The sequence below is a fragment of the Erinaceus europaeus genome, chromosome 1 (genome assembly GCF_950295315.1).
Source record: "Erinaceus europaeus chromosome 1, mEriEur2.1, whole genome shotgun sequence".
NCBI classification, from domain to species: domain Eukaryota; kingdom Metazoa; phylum Chordata; class Mammalia; order Eulipotyphla; family Erinaceidae; genus Erinaceus; species Erinaceus europaeus.
The window spans coordinates 107,103,308-107,123,992 of NC_080162.1; the positions used below are offsets into that span (position 1 = coordinate 107,103,308).

The 20,685-nt window shown below is 43.7% G+C and overlaps 1 protein-coding gene across 3 annotated transcripts; it reads left to right on the plus strand.

Annotated features, from left to right (window-relative positions):
- Positions 1–33: 33 nt before the first annotated feature.
- EXOSC1 (exosome component 1) lies at positions 34–17,344 on the plus strand. 3 transcript variants are annotated; one of them, XM_007532637.3, is made up of 8 exons: positions 34–168; positions 288–403; positions 6,336–6,410; positions 9,872–9,960; positions 13,665–13,698; positions 15,280–15,330; positions 15,458–15,542; positions 16,873–17,344. In XM_007532637.3, exons 1-8 carry the CDS (start codon positions 138–140, stop codon positions 16,977–16,979), a joined length of 588 nt encoding a protein of 195 aa, XP_007532699.1. In that variant the 5' UTR covers positions 34–137; the 3' UTR covers positions 16,980–17,344. The 3 variants fall into 3 exon arrangements, with proteins under 3 accessions (XP_007532699.1, XP_016047838.1, XP_060048674.1); XM_016192352.2 differs by lacking the exon at positions 6,336–6,410; XM_060192691.1 differs by lacking the exons at positions 34–168; positions 288–403; positions 6,336–6,410 and adding an exon at positions 15,216–15,222 and having other exon boundaries at positions 9,900–9,960.
- The last annotated feature ends 3,341 nt before the right edge of the window (positions 17,345–20,685 follow it).

The window sequence follows — 20,685 nt, forward strand, 5'->3', positions numbered from 1 at the left end:
TCGGGGGGAGAAACCTGGCCCAGAAGTCATGTGACAGAGTACACTAATGGGCGCGCTTCTTACTGCAGGGCTGCACCTAGACCTTAGCCAATGAGGAGTCGGCTACGTTTTCCTCTGGGTTTGAGACAGCGGCAGTTATGGCGCCGCCCGTGAGGTACTGCATCCCCGGTAAGTAAGCGATGTCCGTAGCAAACCCTGGACAGAGACACAGAGGCAGGAATGTCGGATGGACAACAGCTTCTAGAGACGAATAACTAAATGCAGCAGATTTTCTTATCTTTTTCCAGGAGAACGTCTGTGTAACTTGGAGGAAGGGAGCCCGGGCAGCGGCACCTACACCCGGCATGGTTACATCTTTTCCTCACTTGCTGGTTGCCTGACCAAAAGCAGCGAGAACGGCGCGGTACGAGGGCAGGTTCCCGTATAGGTTCTCTGTAGTATCTGTCTTTCCCTTAGGCTGACTTTGATTTCGCGGTCCTTAGGTAGGGTCGTTGCAGATGCTGTTAATGCCTTTTCTTTTTCACTTTTTTTTTTTTTTCTTTTTCCTACTGGAGCACTATTCAGCTCTGCCTTATGGTGGTGCAGGGAGTTGAACCTGGGATTTTGGAACCTCAGAAATGAGGGTCTGTTGGCATAATCGTTATGCTATCTACCCTCCGCCCCAGTTAATGCCTTTGCCAGTAGAGCAACTTGGTTTCTTCCAGCTGTGTCCCCGTTGCTGGGCACTTAGTCACCGCAGACCACTTACTTGTGTTGTTCTCACGTAGCTGTGTTGCTCGCTGTCGGGGAAGGAAGTTAGAAGAAAAAGTCTACGGCATAGGGATCCTGGTTCGAGCCGCTGGCTCCACACCAGCAGGGGAGTGAAGCAGGCGGTGAAGCAGGTCTGCGGGTGTCTATCTTTCTCTCCCCCTCTCTGTCTTCCCCTCCTCTCTTGATTTCTCTCTGTCCTATCCAACAACAACATCAACAACAATGAATCAGTAGCAATAATAATAACTACAACAAGGAACAAGGGCACCAAAAGGGAATAAAGAAAGAAAGAAAGAAAGAGAAGAAGAAGAAGAAAAAGTCTAGAGGCGAGGTGAGCTCAGTGGGGCAGTGAGCTGAATGTCGCCTACCCCTAGCTTCACCCGGTTCACCTCACCTGCAGTCTAGCCATACTGACATCTTCCAATGTTGCTGATGCTCAGCTGTGTCTTGCGCAGAGCCTTGTTTCTGCAACACATTCTGCTCTACCTTAGTCTATTTCATTCTTCTTTTTTTTTTTTTTTTTGTCTCCAGGGTTATTGCTGGCGCTCAGTGCCTGCACTACGAATCCACTGCTCCTGGAGGCCATTTTTTCCATTTTTGTTGCCCTTGTTGTTGCCTTTATTGTTATTGTTCCCGTTGCTGTTGTTGTTGGATAGGACAGAGAAATCAAGGGGGAAGGGAAAGACGGGGGGAGGGAGGGGAGAGATACCTGCAGACCTGCTTCACCCCCAAGAAGCAACCCCCCTGCGGGTGAAGCAACCCTCCTGCAACTGGGGAGCTGGAGGCTCGAACCAGTATCCTTACATGGGTCCTTGCGCTTCACGCCATGTGTGCTTAACACACTGGGCTACTGCCCAACCCCCAGTCTATTTCATGCTATTTTTTTATGTTCTTTTTTTAATATTTATTATTTATTTCCTTTTTTGGTGCCCTTGTTATTTTATTGTTGTAGTTATTATTGTTGTTGTTATTGATGTCGTTGTTGTTGGATAGGACAGAGAAAAATGGAGAGAGGAAGGGGAGAGAAAGACAGACACCTGCAGACCTGCTTCACTGCCTGTTAAGCAACTTCCCTACAGGTAGAGATCCGCCCTACAGGTAGGGAGCCGGGGGCTCGAACCGGGATCCTTATGCAAGTTTGTGCCACCTGTGCTTAACCCACTGTGCAACCGCCTGAATCCCAGTCAATTTCATTCTTATCTATCATCCTTCAGATAGCCGCTGTTTAAAATAAAATTTTTAAAAATTGGTTTTTTTCTTTTAAATTTTATTATTTATTGGATAGAGGCCAGAGAAGTTGAAAAGGAAGGGGGAGATGGAAAGGGACTCAGAGAGCTGCAACACTGCTTCACCACTTGTAAAGAAAGCTTCCCCCCTGCAGGTAGAGACTAGGGGCTTGAACATGGGTCTTTGTACATGGTGACATGTGCTCTATCAGGTGGGCTCCAGCACCTGACCCCTGATTCTGTAGTCTGTGAAGGAGCAACTTAAAAACAGGTAGAGTGGTCCAGGGAGTTGCACAGTGGCAAAGGCACTAGACTCTCAAGCGTGAGGTCCTAAGTTCAATCCCCGGCAGCACATGTGCCATAGTGATGTCTGGGTCTTTCTCTCTTATCTTTCTCATTAATAAATAAATTTAAAAATCTTTAAAAGAAAAAAAAAAAAACAGTTGCTCACATGGTTGAGTACAGGACTTGCATGCCTGACGTCCAGTTCGAACTCCAGCTCACATGTACTGGAGTGGCGTGCTGCTTCTCTCTTTGTTCTTTATCAAGTGAATTCCTAGTACATGAAGTAAATAAAATATTTTGGGGGCAGGGGAGATAGCATAATGGTTATGCAAACAGATTCTCATGCCTGAGGCTCCAAAGTCCCAGGTTCAGTCCCCCACATCATCATAAGCCAGAGCTGAGCAGTGCTCTGGTGTTTCTGTGTGTGTGTGTGTGTGTGTGTGTGTGTCTTCTTCTCTCTCTCTCAAAAATATTTTTTAAGGGAGTCGAGCAGTAGCGCAGTGGGTCAAGCGCACCTGGTGCAAAGTGCAAGGACCAGCGTAAAGATCCTGGTTCAAGCCCCCGGCTTCCCACCTGCAGGGGAGTCACTTCACAGGCGGTGAAGCAGGTCTGCAGGTGTCTGTCTTTCTCTCCCCCCTCTCTGTCTTCCCCTCCTCTCTCCATTTCTCTCTGTCCTATCCAACAACGACAAGAATAACTACAACAATAAAACAACAAGGGCAACAAAAGGGAATAAATAAATTAATATTTTAAAATATTTGTATATTTTTAAAAATACATTCTTTAAAAAAATTTTTTAAAAAATACATTCTTTAATATTATCCTGAGGGGATCCAGGCAGTGTTGCACCTGGTTGAATACACACATTACTGTATGCAAGGACCCAGGTTCACTGCCGGGGTTCCCACCTGAAGATGGGAAGCTTCACAAGCAGTGAAGCAGTGCTGTGGGTGTCTCTCCCTCTCTATATCCTCCTCTCAATTTCTGTCTCTATCAAAGATAAATAACTGAATAAAAAAAATTAAGGGGGCAGGTGGTGGCACACCTGGTTGAGCGCACATGTTACAATGTACAAGAACCCGTGTTCAAGCCCCCGATCCCCACCTGTAAGGGTAAAGCTATGCGAATAGTGAAGCAGGGCTGCAGGTATCTCTCTCCCTCTCTATTACCCCCTTCCCTCTCAACTTCTGGCTGTCTCTATCCAATAAGTAAAGATAATACAAATACAAATCTCTTTTCCTTTATCTCCCTCTTCCCTCTCAATTTCTCTGTCTCTATCTAATGATAAATAAATAAGAATATTAAATTTTTTTTAAATATTGTCTTTAGGAGAAAAAAAAAAAAGGTAAGTCCCTGAAGGAAAGGGGGAGTTGATGATGAAGAATGATGAAGTGAGCGACACGTCAGCTGCTTTAGGTGCAGGAGAGAAGTGCCTCTGCTGTCTTTCTGTAGAGCTTTATTTATTTTTTTAAAATAATTATTTATTTTCCCTTTTATTGCCCTTATTGTTTTGTTGCTGTTGATGTCATCGTTGTTGGATAGGAAAGAGAGAAATGGAGAGAGGAGGGGAAGACAGAGAAGGGGAGAGAAAGACAGACACCTGCAGACCTGCTTTACCGCCTGTGAAGCAACTCCCTTGGAAGTGGGGAGCCAGGGGCTTGAACTGGGATCCTTACGCTGCTCCTTGCGCTTCGTGTCACATGTGCTTAACCCGCTGCGCTACCACCTGACTCCCCGAGCTTTTTTTTGTTTGTTTTTTGTTTTAATTTTTTATTTGTATTATCTTTATTTATTGGATAGAGACAGCCAGAAACCGAGAGAGAAGGGGGAGATAGAGAGGGAGTGAGACAGAGAGATACCTGCTGCCCTGCTTCACCATTTGCGAAGCTTCCCCCCCTGCAGGTGGGGACCGGGGGCTCAAACCCAGGTCCTTCTGCACTGTAACCTGTGCACTCAGCCAGGTGTGCCACCACCCGTCCCCCCTCCCCCGAGCTTTATTTTTAAACACTTTTTGCCCAGATGTAGTTGACATCATGTAATATTGTTTTCATTAACATCAAGAATAACCTTAAACAACATGATTATTATTATAGGTATGTTTTCCTTAAACAGTTCCCTTGTTCTGGGGCATCCTGATCTCCCCTTGAAAGTTTCCTGGGTCTGGGGTAAATCTCTCCTTGAAATGATCATTTGTGTTTTGACCATCTCCCTGTTCTGACCTTCTGTATAAATAAACATTTTTTCCCTGGAGCTAAATCTAATGGCTTTTCTTCTTAACCCATTCTTGGATGGGTCTAACTAGATCATAATAGGCTTCTGCTGTAAAGTAAGCTCACACCATGGGGCTCTCTTCTGCTTAACCTTTACATATATGAAAGTTCACTAACTTTTAGCTATATGAAAGTTTACTGACTTCTACCCATATATCCTAGTATCAGCTACTTAATTACACATCCTCTATATTCATCATGGATGCCTGTAAGTGTAAGCAGGGGGTCTGTGGGTGAGGGTAAGCAATAAGGCCTCTTTATAATTAGGTGAAGACCACAGTCTATCACTTTGACTCTAAGCCACCCGTATTCTGGCTTTTGGTCTGCATCCAGCAATAGAGAAGCTATAGTGATGAGAAGTAGCGCTTTTTCTGAAAGCCTCCCAATGGGTACAGCAGCTTCAGCTCTTAGGCCATTTTTAGTCTTGTTACACTCACTGCCATAATTGTTGTCACAGTGTACTTCCTTTCCTTTTATTGTTCCCAGGTACTGTTTGTGCATTTGTAATATAGCCAGTAAGTCCTCAAATTGTCAATGTAATTAAAAACAAATAGCTGGGGGTCGGGCAGTGGCGCAGTGGGTTAAGCGCATGTGGCGCAAAGCGCAGGGACCGGCGTAAGGATCCCGGTTCGAGCCCCCGGCTCCCCACCTGCAGGGGAGTCGCTTCACAGGTGGTGAAGCAGGTCTGCAGGTGTCTATCTTTCTCTCCCCTTCTCTGTCTTCCCCTCCGCTCTCCACTCCTCTCTGTCCTATCCAACAACGAATTGCGTCAACAAAGGCAATAATAATAACCACAACGAAGCTACAACAAGGGCAAGAAAAGGGGGGAAAAATGGCCTCCAGGAGCGGTGGATTCATGGTGCAGGCGCCGAGCCCAGCAATAACCCTGGAGGAGGAAAAAACAAAAACAAATAGCTTCAGTTCCAGTCTGTTCGGACTTTGGCAACAGACGTGACGTCACCTCTGCCATTATACAAAAAGGATGAATAGTTTCAGTTCGGTCCTGGTTTGCTTGGACTTTGTCTGACAGCAGTCATGAAGCCGCCTCCACCACGAGCCAAACTCCCATCACACTGATGGAAGCTTTGTTGCTGTGGTGTCTTTCCCCCCTACATCCCCACATTCCCATCTGTATCTGAAAAATTCAGCCAGGAGTGCTGAAGCCCTAGCTGTGACAAAAATGGTGAGAAAGGTCCAACCACATCTGTGCGCTCCATCTTGTTTTTAGTCATAATTCTTGGACTCAATCTTTAGCATCACACGTGCCAGTATGGTCACAATTATATAGCATTTATTTATGTACTGTAACCCATACAAAACTGAATAACAGGAAGAAGCAGTGTAACTTTGGAAAATGGCCTTATTATCCATACTTTAAGCAATATGTGTGTATATCATATAATAAAAATGATTAGATTATGTCTACTAGCTTCTCTTGACCCCCTCGGTCCTCTTATTTCCTAAAATTTAATCTTATTTATTTATTAGAGATAGGAAATCAAGAGAGAAGGAGAGAGACAGATACCTGCAGCACTGCTTCACCACTCATAAAGATTTCCCCCTATAAGTGGGAAGGAACTAGAGGCTTGAGCCTGAGTCCTTGTGCTCTATAACATAGGCACCACCTGTTTCATAAAGACTTTATGAAACAGACTTTCTGCTTTGGGTCTTAGATCTGTAGTCTGCCTGTCTTATGACCTCAACTGTGAACCGGGGTAACCCTATAAACTACAGATAACTTAAACTACAGATAACTTCACCCAAGGTTTAGCCAGCATACTCATCTTTATCTTTCTCTTTGCAGCTTCCCATTGTGTCTGTCACAAGAGAAACAGAGTCCCAATTACTGCCAGATGTGGGGGCTATAGTAACCTGTAAGGTAAGTTGGCCCTGTCCTCCTAGATTAGAACACCCCTCCAGTACTGAAAGAGAGTACTCATAGTAGCCAGATGAGACTAGTGATTGCACTTTTGGAAAATTTTATTTGCCACTGTTTTGTTTTACTGCCAGGGTTTTTACTCGGGCTTCACCACTGCACAAATCCACACCACTCCCAGTGAACTTGTTTTTTTAAGAGGATAAGAGACCGAGGAGAGATAACACAGCACCATTCCCTCACTTGTGAAAGTTTTATTTTATTTTATTTTTTACCAGAGCACTGCTCAGCTCTGGCTTATGGTGGTGCGGGGGATTGAACCTGGGACTTTGGAGCCACAGGCACAAGAGTCTCTTTGCATAACCATTATGCTATCTACCCCCACCCTCTTGTGAAAGTTTTCATTGCATGGTGTTCTTATGTGTTGGCCAGGGATATGAACCCAGGTCCTTGATCGTGGTAAAGTGTGCCCTCTACTGAGTGAGCTACCTCAGCCCTCACAGAAATTTTGCTGGACTATATTGGTCAAGAGGTTTCTAGCATAATGAACAAGGCAGCCAAATAATCGAGGCATGCCTAATTCTTTTTGCTGGATTAGTCCCTGAGTATTTAATTTTACTTGTATATGGAAAACATAAGTGTCATAGGGTAATAAGCTCCTATTTTTGTTGCTGTTGTGGTTTTTTTATTGGGATTAATGGTTCACAATAAATAAAGTTGTTGGTATATGTTTAAATTGTCTAAGTTTTCTGCAAAACACTCTAACCACTGCCTAGGTCTTCCTCCATCATTATGTTCTAAAACCTGAACCTTGCTCCCCCCAGGGACATTACTTTGGTGCAATACACCAGACCCAGTCCAAGTACTGCTTTGTGTCTTCTTCTTTTTTAAATATTTCTTTATTTTCCCTTTTGTTGCCCTTTTTTTTTGTTGTAATTATTGTTGTTATTGATGTCATCATTGTTGGATAGGACAGAGAAAAATGGAGAGAGGAGGGGAAGACAGAGGGGGAGAGAAAGATAGACACCTGCAGACCTACTTTCACCACCTGTGAAGTAACTCCCTTGCAGGTGGGGAGCCAGGAGCTTGAACCGGGATTCTTACTCCGGTCCTTGTGCTTAGCGCCATGTGCGCTTAACCTGCTGCATTACCACCCAACTCCCTGCTTTGTGTCTTCTATTCTGTTCTTATTTCTGTCTGTGATTGAGATCATACCATATTCATCCTTCTCTTTCTGGCTTATCTCAACCTGATTCCATCAAGCTTCATCCAAGATGAGGTAAAAAAGGTGAATTCACCATTTTTAATAGCTGTGTAGTATTCCACTGTGTATATAGACCACAACTTACTCAGCCACTCATCTGTTGTTGAACACTTAGGGTGCTTCCAGGATTTGGCTATTACAGATTGTGCTGCTGTGGACATAGTTACACAGATATTTTTGGATGAGTGTGTTTTGTTCCTTAGGATATATAGCTAGGAGAGGAATTTTAGGGTCGTAGGGTAGGTCCATTTCTAGCCTTCTGAGAGTTCTCCACACTGCTCTCCACAAGGATTGGACTATTTTACATTCCCACCAGCAGGAGGGTTCCTTTGTCCCAAACCTGTCTTTTTTTTTTTTTGCTTCCAGGGTTATTGCCAGGGCTCGGTGCACCACGAATCCACTGCTCCTGGAGACCATTTTTTCCCCTTTTGTTGCCCTTGTTTTTTTTTAAAACATCATTGTTGTGGTTATTATTGTTATTGCTGTCATTGGATAGGACAGAGAGAACTTGAGAGAGGAGGGGAGACAGAGGGGGAGAGAAAGATAGACACCTGCAGACCTGCTTCACCACTTTTGAAGCGACTCCCCTGCAGATGGGGAGCCAGGGGCTCAAACCGGGATCTTTTCGCTGATCCTTGTGCTTCACGCCAGGTGCGCTTAACTCACTGCACTACCGCCCCATTCCTCTAAACCTGTCTTGTTGTTTTGTTTCTTTTTTTTTTAATATTTATTTTATTTATTTATTCCCTTTTGTTGCCCTTGTTGTTTTATTGTTGTAGTTATTATTGTTGTTGTCGTCGTTGTTGGATAGGACAGAGAGAAATGGAGAGAGGTGGGGAAGACAGAGAGGGGGAGAGAAAGATAGACACCTGCAGACCTGCTTCACCGCCTGTGAAGCGACTCCCCTGCAGGTGGGGAGCCGGGGTTCGAACCGGGATCCTTATGCCAGTCCTTGTGCTTTGCGCCACCTGCGCTTAACCCGCTGCACTACAGCCCGACTCCCTTGTTTTGTTTCTTTTGCCTCTCTGAGTTGGTATTCATTTCCTTCAGGGAGAGACATCACAGGGACTATAACTTACTCAGAAAAGTTGTATGTTTTTTCTGAAAATAACTAGATAGGTAGTGATAAAAATACTATGCAGTAGCTGAAATGTAGACTTAAATTCAGTCTATTACATTAGACTCTCAGCAATTTCTGTTAAAGGTCTAGATTTTGCTATAATATCCTATCTTTGTTATACATCTTTATTATTTTATTTTTTTATTTTATTTTATTTTATTTATTTATTCCCTTTTGTTGCCCTTGTTTTATTGTTGTAGTTATTATTGTTGTTGTCGTCGTTGTTGGATAGGACAGAGAGAAATGGAGAGAGATGGGGAAGACAGAGAGGAGGAGAGAAAGATAGACACCTACAGACCTGCTTCACCGCCTGTGAAGCGACTCCCCTGCAGGTGGGGAGCCGGGGTTCGAACCGGGATCCTTCTGCCGGTCCTTGTGCTTTGCGCCACCTGCGCTTAACCTGCTGCGCTACAGCCCAACTCCCTACATCTTTATTTTTGAAAGCCTACGCTGTATTATTTGATTCCCATAGTAACAGTGAGGTGATCCAAGAGCCTGTTACTCCATTTTACACATGGATAAGTTGAAGTTAACATGTTGTTCAATTGTTTGTTTTGATAGAAAGAGACAGAAGAAAAGACAGCTGCAGTACTGCTTCACTATTCATGAAGCTTCCTGCCTATAAGTGGGGAAGCTTCCTGCCTATAAGTGGGGACCAGGGGTTTAAATCTAGGTCCTTCTGTATAATAGCACGTATATTCTACTGGCTATGCCAGTACAGTCTGTCACCCAGCCCCTAACTTTTAATTTTAAATTCTTTATATATATTTATTATTGGCAAGACACAAAGAGAAATTGAGAGAAGAGAGGTAGAGAGGGAAAAAAGACAGAGACACACCCGCAGACCTGCTTCACCACTTGTAAACCTTTCCGCCTACAAGTGTGAACAAGGGGCTTGAACCTGGGTCCTTGCACACTGTAATGTGTGCTTAACCTAGATGCACCACCACCTGGCCCCAAAATTAAGTTCTATATAATTAGGGTTGTTTAGACTAAAATCAGGGCAATTTCTGTCTTACTGCTGCCTTCTTCAGCCAACAACTATTAATCTCTAATGCTTATTGTTTTTCTATTCCACAGGTCTCTAGCATCAATTCACGATTTGCCAAAGTACACATCCTCTATGTGGGGTCCACACCACTTAAGAACTCTTTTCGAGGAACTATCCGGTAAGAAGTTGTTTTTTTTTAAATTTTTGCTGTTATTTATTTTCCCTTTTGTTGCCTTTGTTGTTTTGTTGTTGTTGATTATGTCATTGTTGTTGGATAGGACAGGGAGAGAGGAGGGGAAGACAGAGTCGAGGAGAGAAAGATAGACACCTGCAGACCTGCTTCACCGCCCGTGAAGCAACTCCCCTGCTGTAAGAAGTATTCTTTTTTTTTTTTTTTTTCAACCAAAGCACTGTTCAGCTCTGGTTTATGGTGGTGCTGGGATTGAACCTGGGACTTTGGAGCCTCAGGCATGAGAGTCTGTTTGCATAACCATTATGCTATCTATACTCTGCCCAGGAAGTATTCTTATCAGGGACTGGGCAGTAGCCTAGCGGGTTAAGTTCACATGGCTCAAAGTACAAGGACTAGCATAAGGATCCCAGTTTAAGCCCCCAGCTCCCCACCTGCAGGGAGGTTGTTTCACAAGTAGTAAAGCAAGTCTGCAGGTGTCTATCTTTCCCCCCGCCTCTGGCTTCCCCTCCCCTCTCAATTTCTCTGTCCTATTCTAAAACAACAACAGCAATAGCAATAATAATAACAACAGTGATAAACAAAAAGAGCAACAAAAGGGGAAAAATTAGTCTCCAGGAGCAGTGCAGACATTAAGCCCCAGCAATAACCCTGGAGGCAAAAAAAAAGTATTTTTTCACATTTGTCTCAACACCTGCAGTGAGGTTAAGAAGAGTGGGAGGGGGGTTGTATGGTAGCACACCAGGTTAAGTGCACATAGTGCAATGTACACAATGTACAAAAACTGGCACAATTATCCCAATTTGAGCCCTGGCTTCCCACCTGCAGGGGGGTAGCTTCACAAGTGGTGAAGCAGGTCTGCAGATGTCAGTCTTCCTTTCCCTTTCTTTGTCTTCCCCTCCTCTCTGTCCTATCCAACAACAACAACAGCAACAACAAGCAGAGCTGAGCGGTGCTCTGGTAATAAATAAGTAAATAAACAAATAATAATAAATTGAATTAGACCCTTTACCATTATCTAAATCTGCTTATTTTTGGCATTACCCATGTGATATGTGGCCTAGTCCCTACTGTAAAAAAAATAAAAATAAAAAATAACAGCAACAACAACTATAGAAACAGGAAAAAGAAAAAATAGGTGGCCACAGGTGCAGGCACTGAGCCTTAGCGATAACCCTGGACACAAAAAGAAAAGAGGCCTGAGGCCCCAGGTTCACCAACCAGAGCTAAGCAATAGGTGATCAGTGCTTTTCCTTCTGTGTGTCTCACTCCCATCATGGACATTTTTTGTTTTGTTTTTGTTAGTGAGTCTGATGGTAGGTTTTATTCCCTGTGAATTGTTTTGTTTTGTTTGGTTTTTTTGCCTCCAGGGTTATTGCCAGGGCTTGGTGCCTGCACCATGAATCCACTGCTCCTGGAGACCATTTTTCCCCTTTTGTTGCCGTTGTTGTTGTTGTTGTTATCATTATTGTGGTTATTATTGTTGTTGTTGTTGCTGTCGTTGGATAGGACAGAGAGAAATCAAGAGAGGAGGGAAAGACGGGGAGAGAAAGGTAGACACTTGCAGACCTGCTTCACCACCTGTAAAGCGACTTCCCTGCAGGTGGGGAGCCAGGGGCTCGAACCCGGATCCTTGAGCTGGTCCTTGTGCTTTGCACCACGTGCACTTAACCCGCTGCACTACTGCCCAACTCCCATTCCCTGTGGATTTATATCAGTATATGAGGGCCTTGGTGCCTGGACAACTGTACTCAGTGGATTATTATTATTATTATTATTTTAGAGATTGAGGGTAGGGAGGCATCTGCAGCGCTGCTCCACTGCTCCCTGAGCTCCTGCACTGCAGGTGGTAACTGAGAACTTAAACCAGGTCTTCACTCATGGTAACATACGCTGTGACGCTCTATATGAGGTGCACCAAGGAGAAAACTTTTTTTTTCTTTTTTTTTTAATGTGTTATTGGATAGAGACAGAGAAATTAATGTAGCCCTGCTTCGCCACTCATGAAGTTGTCACCCTGTGGGTGGGGGTTGGGGACTTAAACCCTGATCCCTGTGACTATAATATGTACATTTAACTAGGTGTGCCATTGCCTGCACTCCCCCACCTTTTTTTTTTTTCTTTATTGGTTTATTCAATAGAGACAGCCAGAAATTGAGAGGAGGAGGGAAATAGAGAGGGAGAGAATCAGAGAGACACTGGCAGCACTGCTTCATCTCTCACAAAGCTTTTCCCCTACGGGTGGGGACCTGGGACTTGAACCCAGGTCCTTGCACACTGTAGCATGTGTGCTCAACCAGGTGCACCACTACTCGGCCCCTGCACCCACCTTTTTTTTTTCCCCTTTATTTATTTAATTTTTTTATATTTATTTTCCCTTTTGTTCTCCTTGTTTTTTATTATTGTTGTAATTATTATTGTTGTTATTTATGTCATCATTGTTAAATAGGACAGAGAAAAATGGAGAGAGATGGGGAAGACAGAAAGGGGGAGAGAAAGATAGACACCCGCAGACCTGCTTCACCACCTGTGAAGTGACTCCCCTGCAGGTTGGGAGTCAGGGGCTCGAATTGGGATCCATATACCAGTCCTTGCACTTTGTACCATGTGCGCTTAACCTGCCGCCCAACTTCCTCTTTATTTTGTTTGCCAGAGCCCTGCTCAGTTCTAGCTAATGGTGGTACTGGGGATTGAATCTAGGACTTTGGAGTCTCAGGCAGGAAGAGTCTATTTTTTTCTTTTTTTAACTTTTTTTTCTCTATTTATTTACTTATTTTTTTTGTTGCCCTTGTTTTTTTATTGTTGCAGTTATTGTTGTTGATGTCATCTTTGTTGGATTGGACAGAAAGAAATCGAGAGAGAAGGGGAAAACAGAGAAGGGGACAGAAAGACACCTGCAGACTTGCTTCACTGCTTGTGAAGCGACTCCACTGCTGGTGGGGAGCCGGGGGCTCAAACCAGGATCCTTCTGCTGGTCTTGCGCTTTGCGCCATGTGAGCTTAACCTGCTGCGCTATCGCCCAACTCCCGGGAGAGTCTATTTGCAGAATGATTACGCTATCTACCGTCACCAAGAAATAGGTCTTCTAAGCAGGGTCATTTAACTTATGAGGCCTTTCCACCTGTATTCTGTGTGCTTTTGTAATGTTACTTCAAGCTCTCCTCCTCCCCCTGACAATTACTCCTGCTCTTCTGTGTGATCAAGAGTGAGAAATGGGGAGTCAGGTGGTGGTGCAGCGGGTTAAGCGCATATGGCGCTAAGCACAAGGACCTGCATAAGGATCCCGGTTCGAGCCCCCAGCTCCCCACCTGCAGGGGAGTCGCTTCACAGGCGGTGAAGCAGGTCTGCAGGTGTCTGTTTTTCTCTCCCCCTCTCTGTCTTCCCCTCCTCTCTCCATTTCTCTCTGTCCTATCCAACAATGATGACATCAACAACAATAGCAATAATAACTACAACAGTAAATGGAAAAAAACAAGGGCAACGAAAGGGAAAATAAATAAATAAATATTTTTTTAAAAAAAGAATGAGAAATGAGGTTTTCTCCTCAAGGGGAGCGTCAGGGGTACTTCTCCACCCTGCTGCTGCTCTGGGTGGCAGCTGGGTCCCCCACCACTTGCTCTCTCTGTTCTGATCTGTTAGGAATCTGCAGGGAAATTCTTTCTCACAGTTAATCTTTCTGTTCTTTTTGGTAGCAAGGAAGATGTTCGAGCTACTGAAAAAGACAAGGTAAACTTTTTTTTTTTTTATGGCTCTAGAAATCTAAATTATCCTTGCAAATTTCATAGATCTGTGGAAATGTGAAATCCAAGGTAGTTTAAAGTATTCCATACTAGAAAGTATGACGTTCTTTCTCTGTGGGGGGAGGGGAAGCATACTCATGCCTGGAAGGTGGTACAGTAGACAAAACCTTGGATTTTCAGATCATTTCTGGGCTGGGGAAATAACCCAGCCTGTTAGATCATAAAACTTGTATGCCTGAGGGCCCCCACCCCCAACCCCTTTTCAATACCTGGCACCACCACATGCCAGAACTAAGCAGTTCTCACTCTCACTCTCTCTCTCATAATAAATAATATAATCTTTTTAAAAAGTCATTTCTGGGATGATCTGTAGAATCAGTAAAAATAATTGACTTAACTTGAGGATACCAGGCGTTGGCGTACATGGTTAAGCATACACATTATAGGGGCCAGGCAGTGGCGCACCTGGTTAAGCACACACATTACAGTGCACAAGGCGCCAGGTTCAAGCCCCTGGTCCCCGCCTGTAGAGGGAAAGCTTCATAAGTGGTGAAGTGGGACTGCAGGTGTCTCTCTGTCTTCCTCTCCCTCTCTATGTCCCTTACTCCTCTCAATTTGTCTCTATCTCTATCCAATAACAAATAATTATTTTTTTTTTAAATATTTATTTTATTTATTTATTCCCTTTGTTGCCCTTGTTTTATTGTTGTAGTTATTATTGTTGTTGTCATTGTTGGATAGGACAGAGAGAAATGAAGAGAGGAGGGGAAGACAGAGAGGAGGAGAGAAAGACACCTGCAACCTGCTTCACCGCCTGTGAAGCGACTCCCCTGCAGGTGGGGAGCCGGGGCTCGAACCGGGATCCTTATGCCGGTCCTTGTGCTTTGCGCCACCTGCGCTTAACCCGCTGTGCTACAGCCCGACTCCCAAATAATAATTATTGTTTTTTTTATTTTATTTATTTTCTGTTTTGTTGTCTTTGTTGTTTTTCATTGTTGTTGTAGTTATTATTGTTATTGATGTTGTCGTTAGATAGGACAGAGAGAAATGGAGAGAGGAGGGGAAGACAGAGAGGGGCAGAGAAAGATAGACACCTGCAGACCTGCTTCACCGCCTGTGAAGCGACTCCCCTGCAGGTGGGGAGCCGGGGGCTCGAACCAGGATCCTTATGCCAACCTTGTGCTTTGCGCCACCTGCGCTTAACCCGCTGAGCTACAGCCTGAGTCCCCCAAATAATTATTTTTTAAAAAGCATATACATTACAGTGCTCAAGGACCCAGGTTCAAACTCCTGGACCCCACTGCAGGGGGAATGCGTCATAAGTGGTGAACCAGGGCTGCAGATGTCTCTGTATCTCTTTCCTTCTCTATCTCCCTCTCCCCTCTCAATTTTTGTTTCTATCCAATAATATTTTTTTTAAAAAAAGGTTTAAAAAATTGACTAACTTGAATAATGATGACTCATGCTTCCTGGAATCAGAAAGCAGATTGACTCTGCTAAAAGGCTAATAGTTTCATGTAGACCTGATTTAGAGCTCTTAGCTAACACTACTCTTCTTTCTGTACAGGTTGAAATTTATAAGAGTTTCCGCCCAGGTGACATTGTCTTGGCCAAAGTGGTATCCTTTATTCCCAGCAGTCTTGTAGTTACTTGTCCAAAGAAGAAATGAAAGAAATAACTCAGGTGGCTGTGGGGGGTGTAGATTTATAGCCTGTCATTTTCCTTAACCAATATTATGTGACTAGATTTCCCTAGGTGATGCACAGTCCAATTACCTCCTGACCACTGCCGAAAATGAGCTGGGGGTAGTGGTGGCCCACAGTGAGTCAGGTGAGTTGATAATAGCTGGCTATTATTTTTTCTTTCCTTGAAGGTTCTAGCCGGGGAACACAGCTACCTCATATACCCTCCCTAGGAGTGGTCTGTCCCTATTTAGGGCTGTCCTCTTCAACCAAGCGTGCAGCTTTAGGAGGGACACACAGGGAGCGATGAAGGAAGAAGGGGACACCTGCCTTCCTTCAGCCAGCCAGATGAGCTGAATCAACCTAATGGGGTGACAGATATTGCAGCCAGATCACCCTCACATCCTTTCTTCTTTTTTTTTTTTTTTTTCTTTTTCTTTTTTTTAACTGAAGCACTGCTCAGCTCTGGCTTACGGCAGTGTGAGGGGTTAAATCTAGGATCTCAGAGTTTCAATTCTTTTTATATAACTACTGTGTTATCTTTTCAGCCCCTTGTGAAAAGAAGTATCAACAAGTTCCATAGTGAAACTACACAGAAACAGTTTCGTTTATTCCACTTATTTAAGGAAGGAGTGCCTTCTTTTTATAGATTGATTTTTCTTGGAGATTTCCCCCTTTTTTTCAGATTGATTTACTTATTAATGAGGGGGGGGGTCGGGCTGTAGCACAGCGGGTTAAGTGCAGGTGACTCACCCTGCAGGGGAGTCGCTTCACAAGTGGTAAAACAGGTCTGCAGGTATCTCTCTTTCTCTCCCCCCTCTGTCTTCCCCTTCTCTCTCCATTTCTCTCTGTCCTATCCAACAATGATGACAACAATAATAAAAAAAAAGGGGGGGGGCAAGAAAAAGGAAAAAATGTTTTTTTTAAATCTTTAAAAAAATATGAGTGGGGGGGAGTCAGGCTGTAGCGCAGCGGGTTAAGCGCAGGTGGCGCAAAGCACAAGGACCAGCATAAGGATCCCGGTTCGAACCCCGGCTCCCCACCTGCAGGAGTCGCTTCACAGGTGGTGAAGCAGGTCTGCAGGTGTCTTTCTCTCCTCCTCTCTGTCTTCCCCTCCTCTCTCCATTTCTCTCTGTCCTATCCAACAATGACAACAACAATAATAACTACAACAATAAAATAACAAGGGCAACAAAAGGGAATAAATAAATAAAATAAATATTAAAAAATATATATATGAGTGGGGGAAATCATCATTCTGGTACATTTGATGTTTGGGATTGACTCAGATTCAATGCTCTAACAACTGCACCACATCCTGGGCAGCTTTTCACAGATTTATATGAGGAGGGTCTGGCAGGATAGCTCACAACAGCATGTTTTCTTTGTCATGCACACGACCCAGCCAGTTAGAAAGAGAAGGAGCTCGGACAAACATTTGCAAGTTCCAACTCCCAATACCACCTTTTCTCTTCCAGGTGTCCAGATGGTTCCCATCAGCTGGTGTGAGATGCAGTGCCCTAAAACCCACACTAAAGAATTTCGGAAAGTTGCCCGGGTGCAGCCTGAGTTCTTGCAGACCTAAGAAGCCACACTTACCCAGTGGAGGGTGGGTAAGCTGTTTGCAAGAGGTAGTACATGTATGAAAGTAGCATCAAGATACCGTTGTCTATTCAAACACCTGGGCCCAGCCAGCACCCACCTCTATAAAAATCTGCTCAGAACATACTCTATAGTTGGAACATTTTTCTTATGAACCTTTCAGTGGATTTCATTCTCTTGAATGATAACTATCTCTTAGTAGCACCATCAAGCAAATTGTGTAATGCTAGGAAAATCCTATTCTTGATAGTCTTGTAAATATGTATTTTATGCTGACAAAGGAAACTTTTTTACTGAAAGAATTTTGTGATCTCTTGAATAAATTTTATGGTGTCTTCAACAGGGAAAGGAATCTAAGCAGTGTCATATTTAGAGTGAGCAGAAGTTTTGGTCTTGTGGTATCTTTCCCTTTCTCCCAGTCAACCCAGAGTGATGAAGCCCAGGCAGAAACAACAACAAAAGCCTAATTCCTGAAATGTTTTTGTAGTGAATGTTGACAGTGTGCCCGGCACTGGGCCTAATCCATTATATACTCCTTCACTTAGGGAGCTTATGGGTTAATGGGAGTAATGGCCACGCACAAGTCAAATGGTGTTAGTAGTTCTGAAAGTAGATTGTGATATTACTGATACAGTGAATACTTAGATATTTGTTAGTGGCCTGGGAGGTATGTGGCTAGAGTGGTGGACTTACTTTTTTATTTTATCTTATTTTTTTATTAATGAGAAAGATAGGAGGAGAGACAGAAAGAACCAGACATCACTCTGGCACATGTCCTGCCAGGGATCGACCTCAGGACCTCATGCTTGAGAGTCCGATGCCTTATCCACCTTAAAGTGGTGGACTTATAAGCATGAATCTCAAGTCTAATCCCTGGCATCACATGTGCCAGAGTGAGTTCTCTATAATTAGTAAATAAACAGTTCTTTAAAAGAATGAAAAATAAATGCTTTTTATATCTGAATTGAAAAGAGGGCAGAGCATTTTCAGGTGAAGTGTCCAGGAAAGAAGTTGCCACATGAAATTAAAGGAGCTTAAATGAGTGGGCCTGTTGGGAGACGACTCACATGTTGGACTTCACATTTAGATTCCTAAAGCCATGAAAAAAAGAAATCAACCAATTTACCTTGTCTTTTTCAGTAGCTCGAACATCTTCCTTGCTACCAAAAAAAAAGAACAGAAAGATTATCTGTGAGAAAGAATTTCCCTGCAGATTCCTAACAAATCAGAACACAGAGAACAAGTGGTAATGGGGGACCTGGCTGCCACCCAGAGCAGCAGCAGGGTGGAGAAGCACCCCTCACTCTCCCCTTGAGGAGAAAACCTCATTTCTCACTCTTCCATCACACAGAAGAGCAGGAGTAATTGTCAGAAAAGGAGGAGAGCTTGAAGCAACATTACAAAAGCACACAGAATACAGGTGGAAAGGCATTGTTGGAGACTGAACCCACTGTCTGGGAAGTCCAGGCTGTTGTTTCCATGAGGTCCAAGTGGGTTGACCCCAGGCTGTCCCCTCTCCGGGTTGAGACAATGGCAGGTTCTCCTGACCTCGTGAACTAATGACTAATGATGGATGGCTTCTCCGGATGGGGGCTACCATTCTGCACATCACTCCTCTCCCCTTAAAACAAAGGCTATGAATTGCTGTACATTGTGTATGGCCAAACTTGAAAACCACTGCAAATGTCCTGATACTCAACTGCCCCCTTTCCTCCCCCTCCTGGAGTGCCTGAAATTTCCCCCTGGGTAAAATTGCATTGTGAGCTTGTGATCAAACCTTGTATGGTAACTCTTCACTTGTGATCAAATAGTTTGTAGGTCAAAATGTGACTATGCATTGTGTTGTTTTGTGTTTGGGTTAATAATTACCTTAACCATCTCCCTGTGCAATGGGTATATCTGCTTGCCTTCTCTCTCAGACGAGTCGCCCACTTCTCTGAGGCCTCTCCCGGAGCTGGATGAGTCTGGTGTGATTCTTGCCTCCCTGTGCACGTCCCCCTGACACGCAGAGCCACCAAGGACTCCCAGGGGGTCACTCACTCAATGGCCAAGAAGGCAGGGGACCCAGAGTGACAGCCCACAAGACCTCAGAAGTTAAGTGGCCCTACTTGTAAGGATTATATGCCCAGGGTTCTGTTCAGTACTTGGGGAGAAGGAAGTGCTATGGTATAGGGTTTGGCCCTGTTCAGATTTCAAGGAATGAACCCAGAGGTGGGTGTACATGTGTGTGAGTGATAAGCATGGTTCTAGTAGGCTCCTGTAAATCATTCTTAAAGGAATAGTAGTTACTTTCTTGCACATAAGACAAGATTTCTAATTGCAAAGGGTGGAGACTGCTATAAACTCGTGATGTGGTCCAGGAGGTGGTACAGTGGATAAAGCATTGGACTCTTAAGCATGAGGTCCTGAGTTCAGTCCCCAGCAGCAAATGTACCAGACTAATGTCTGGTTCTTTCTATCCTATCTTTCTCATGAATAAATGGATAAATAAAATCTTAAAAATAGATAAACCCAACACTGTTAGGCTGGAGTAGTGGCTCTGCCTGTGGACTCTGAGACAGACAGAGTTTTCAGGTTCAAAATGTATCCTTCCCAGAAGCTGGTGATTCACTGGAAAAATAAACTCAACTGATGTAAGGACATCGTTGTATTTCCTAGTCCAAACTCACCAGTCTGATTTGAAGACCACTTGATCAAACAAAATTACAAATTTTTGGATTAAGAGTTCATGCAGGCTAAGTAACATCCTATCAGGTGTTGGAGACCTCACTTACTAAAGGGCTACTGTACAGAACAAATGAAAACTTAAAACTTGAAGCAAGATATCAGGCTGGGAAGTAGCATAGTGGTTCTGCAAGACTTTCATGCTTGAGGCTCCAAGGGCCCAGGTTCAGTCTCCTGCACCACCATAAACTAGAGCCAGTGTTCTGGTGAAAGGATAGGGAAATATGCTTAAAGTATTTAGATTTTAGAGAAATCGAATTAATGTTTTTCCTCCATCTGGTAGCATCAAGTAGTATACTTTCTGGAAAGTGTCCACATCTCTTTTGCATTATTCCCTCTTGTATAAACTATGAGAGCCCTTTCAGAGGTTGTCAGGACTCATATAATGTACCTCACCCAATGACTGGCAAGTCTTCCCCTCCTCTCTCCATTTCTCTCTGTCCTATCCAACAACGACAACAATAATAACTACAACAATAAAATAACATTTTGATTGTATTTGCTACAACAGATAAGAGATACTTAACAGCACTACTTCACCTCTCATGAGGCTTTCCCTCTGTAGGTGGGGAGCAGGGGCTTAAACCCAGGTCCTCATGTACTATGTGTGTGCTTAACCAGTTTTATCACCACTATTCCTAGAAATAATTTTTATTGTTCCTTTTTAATATATTGTATTTATTGTACTTTAATGAGAAAGACAGGAAAACAGCTCTGGGTTATGGTGGTGATGGAGACTAAACCTGGGTACTTAGAGCCTTGGGCATTAAAGTCTTGCAGAATCATTATGTTGTCTTCCCCAGCTCTAGAAATATTAAAGAAGAAAAATGGAAGATACATGACTTTTAGACTAGACCATGTACGAAACTATGACTAATCATCCCCAGCTCTTAATTTGGCATACGACTTGGGTTAATGACATGCTGACTTCCTCAGACAGAAGATGTTACACATTACAATGAAAA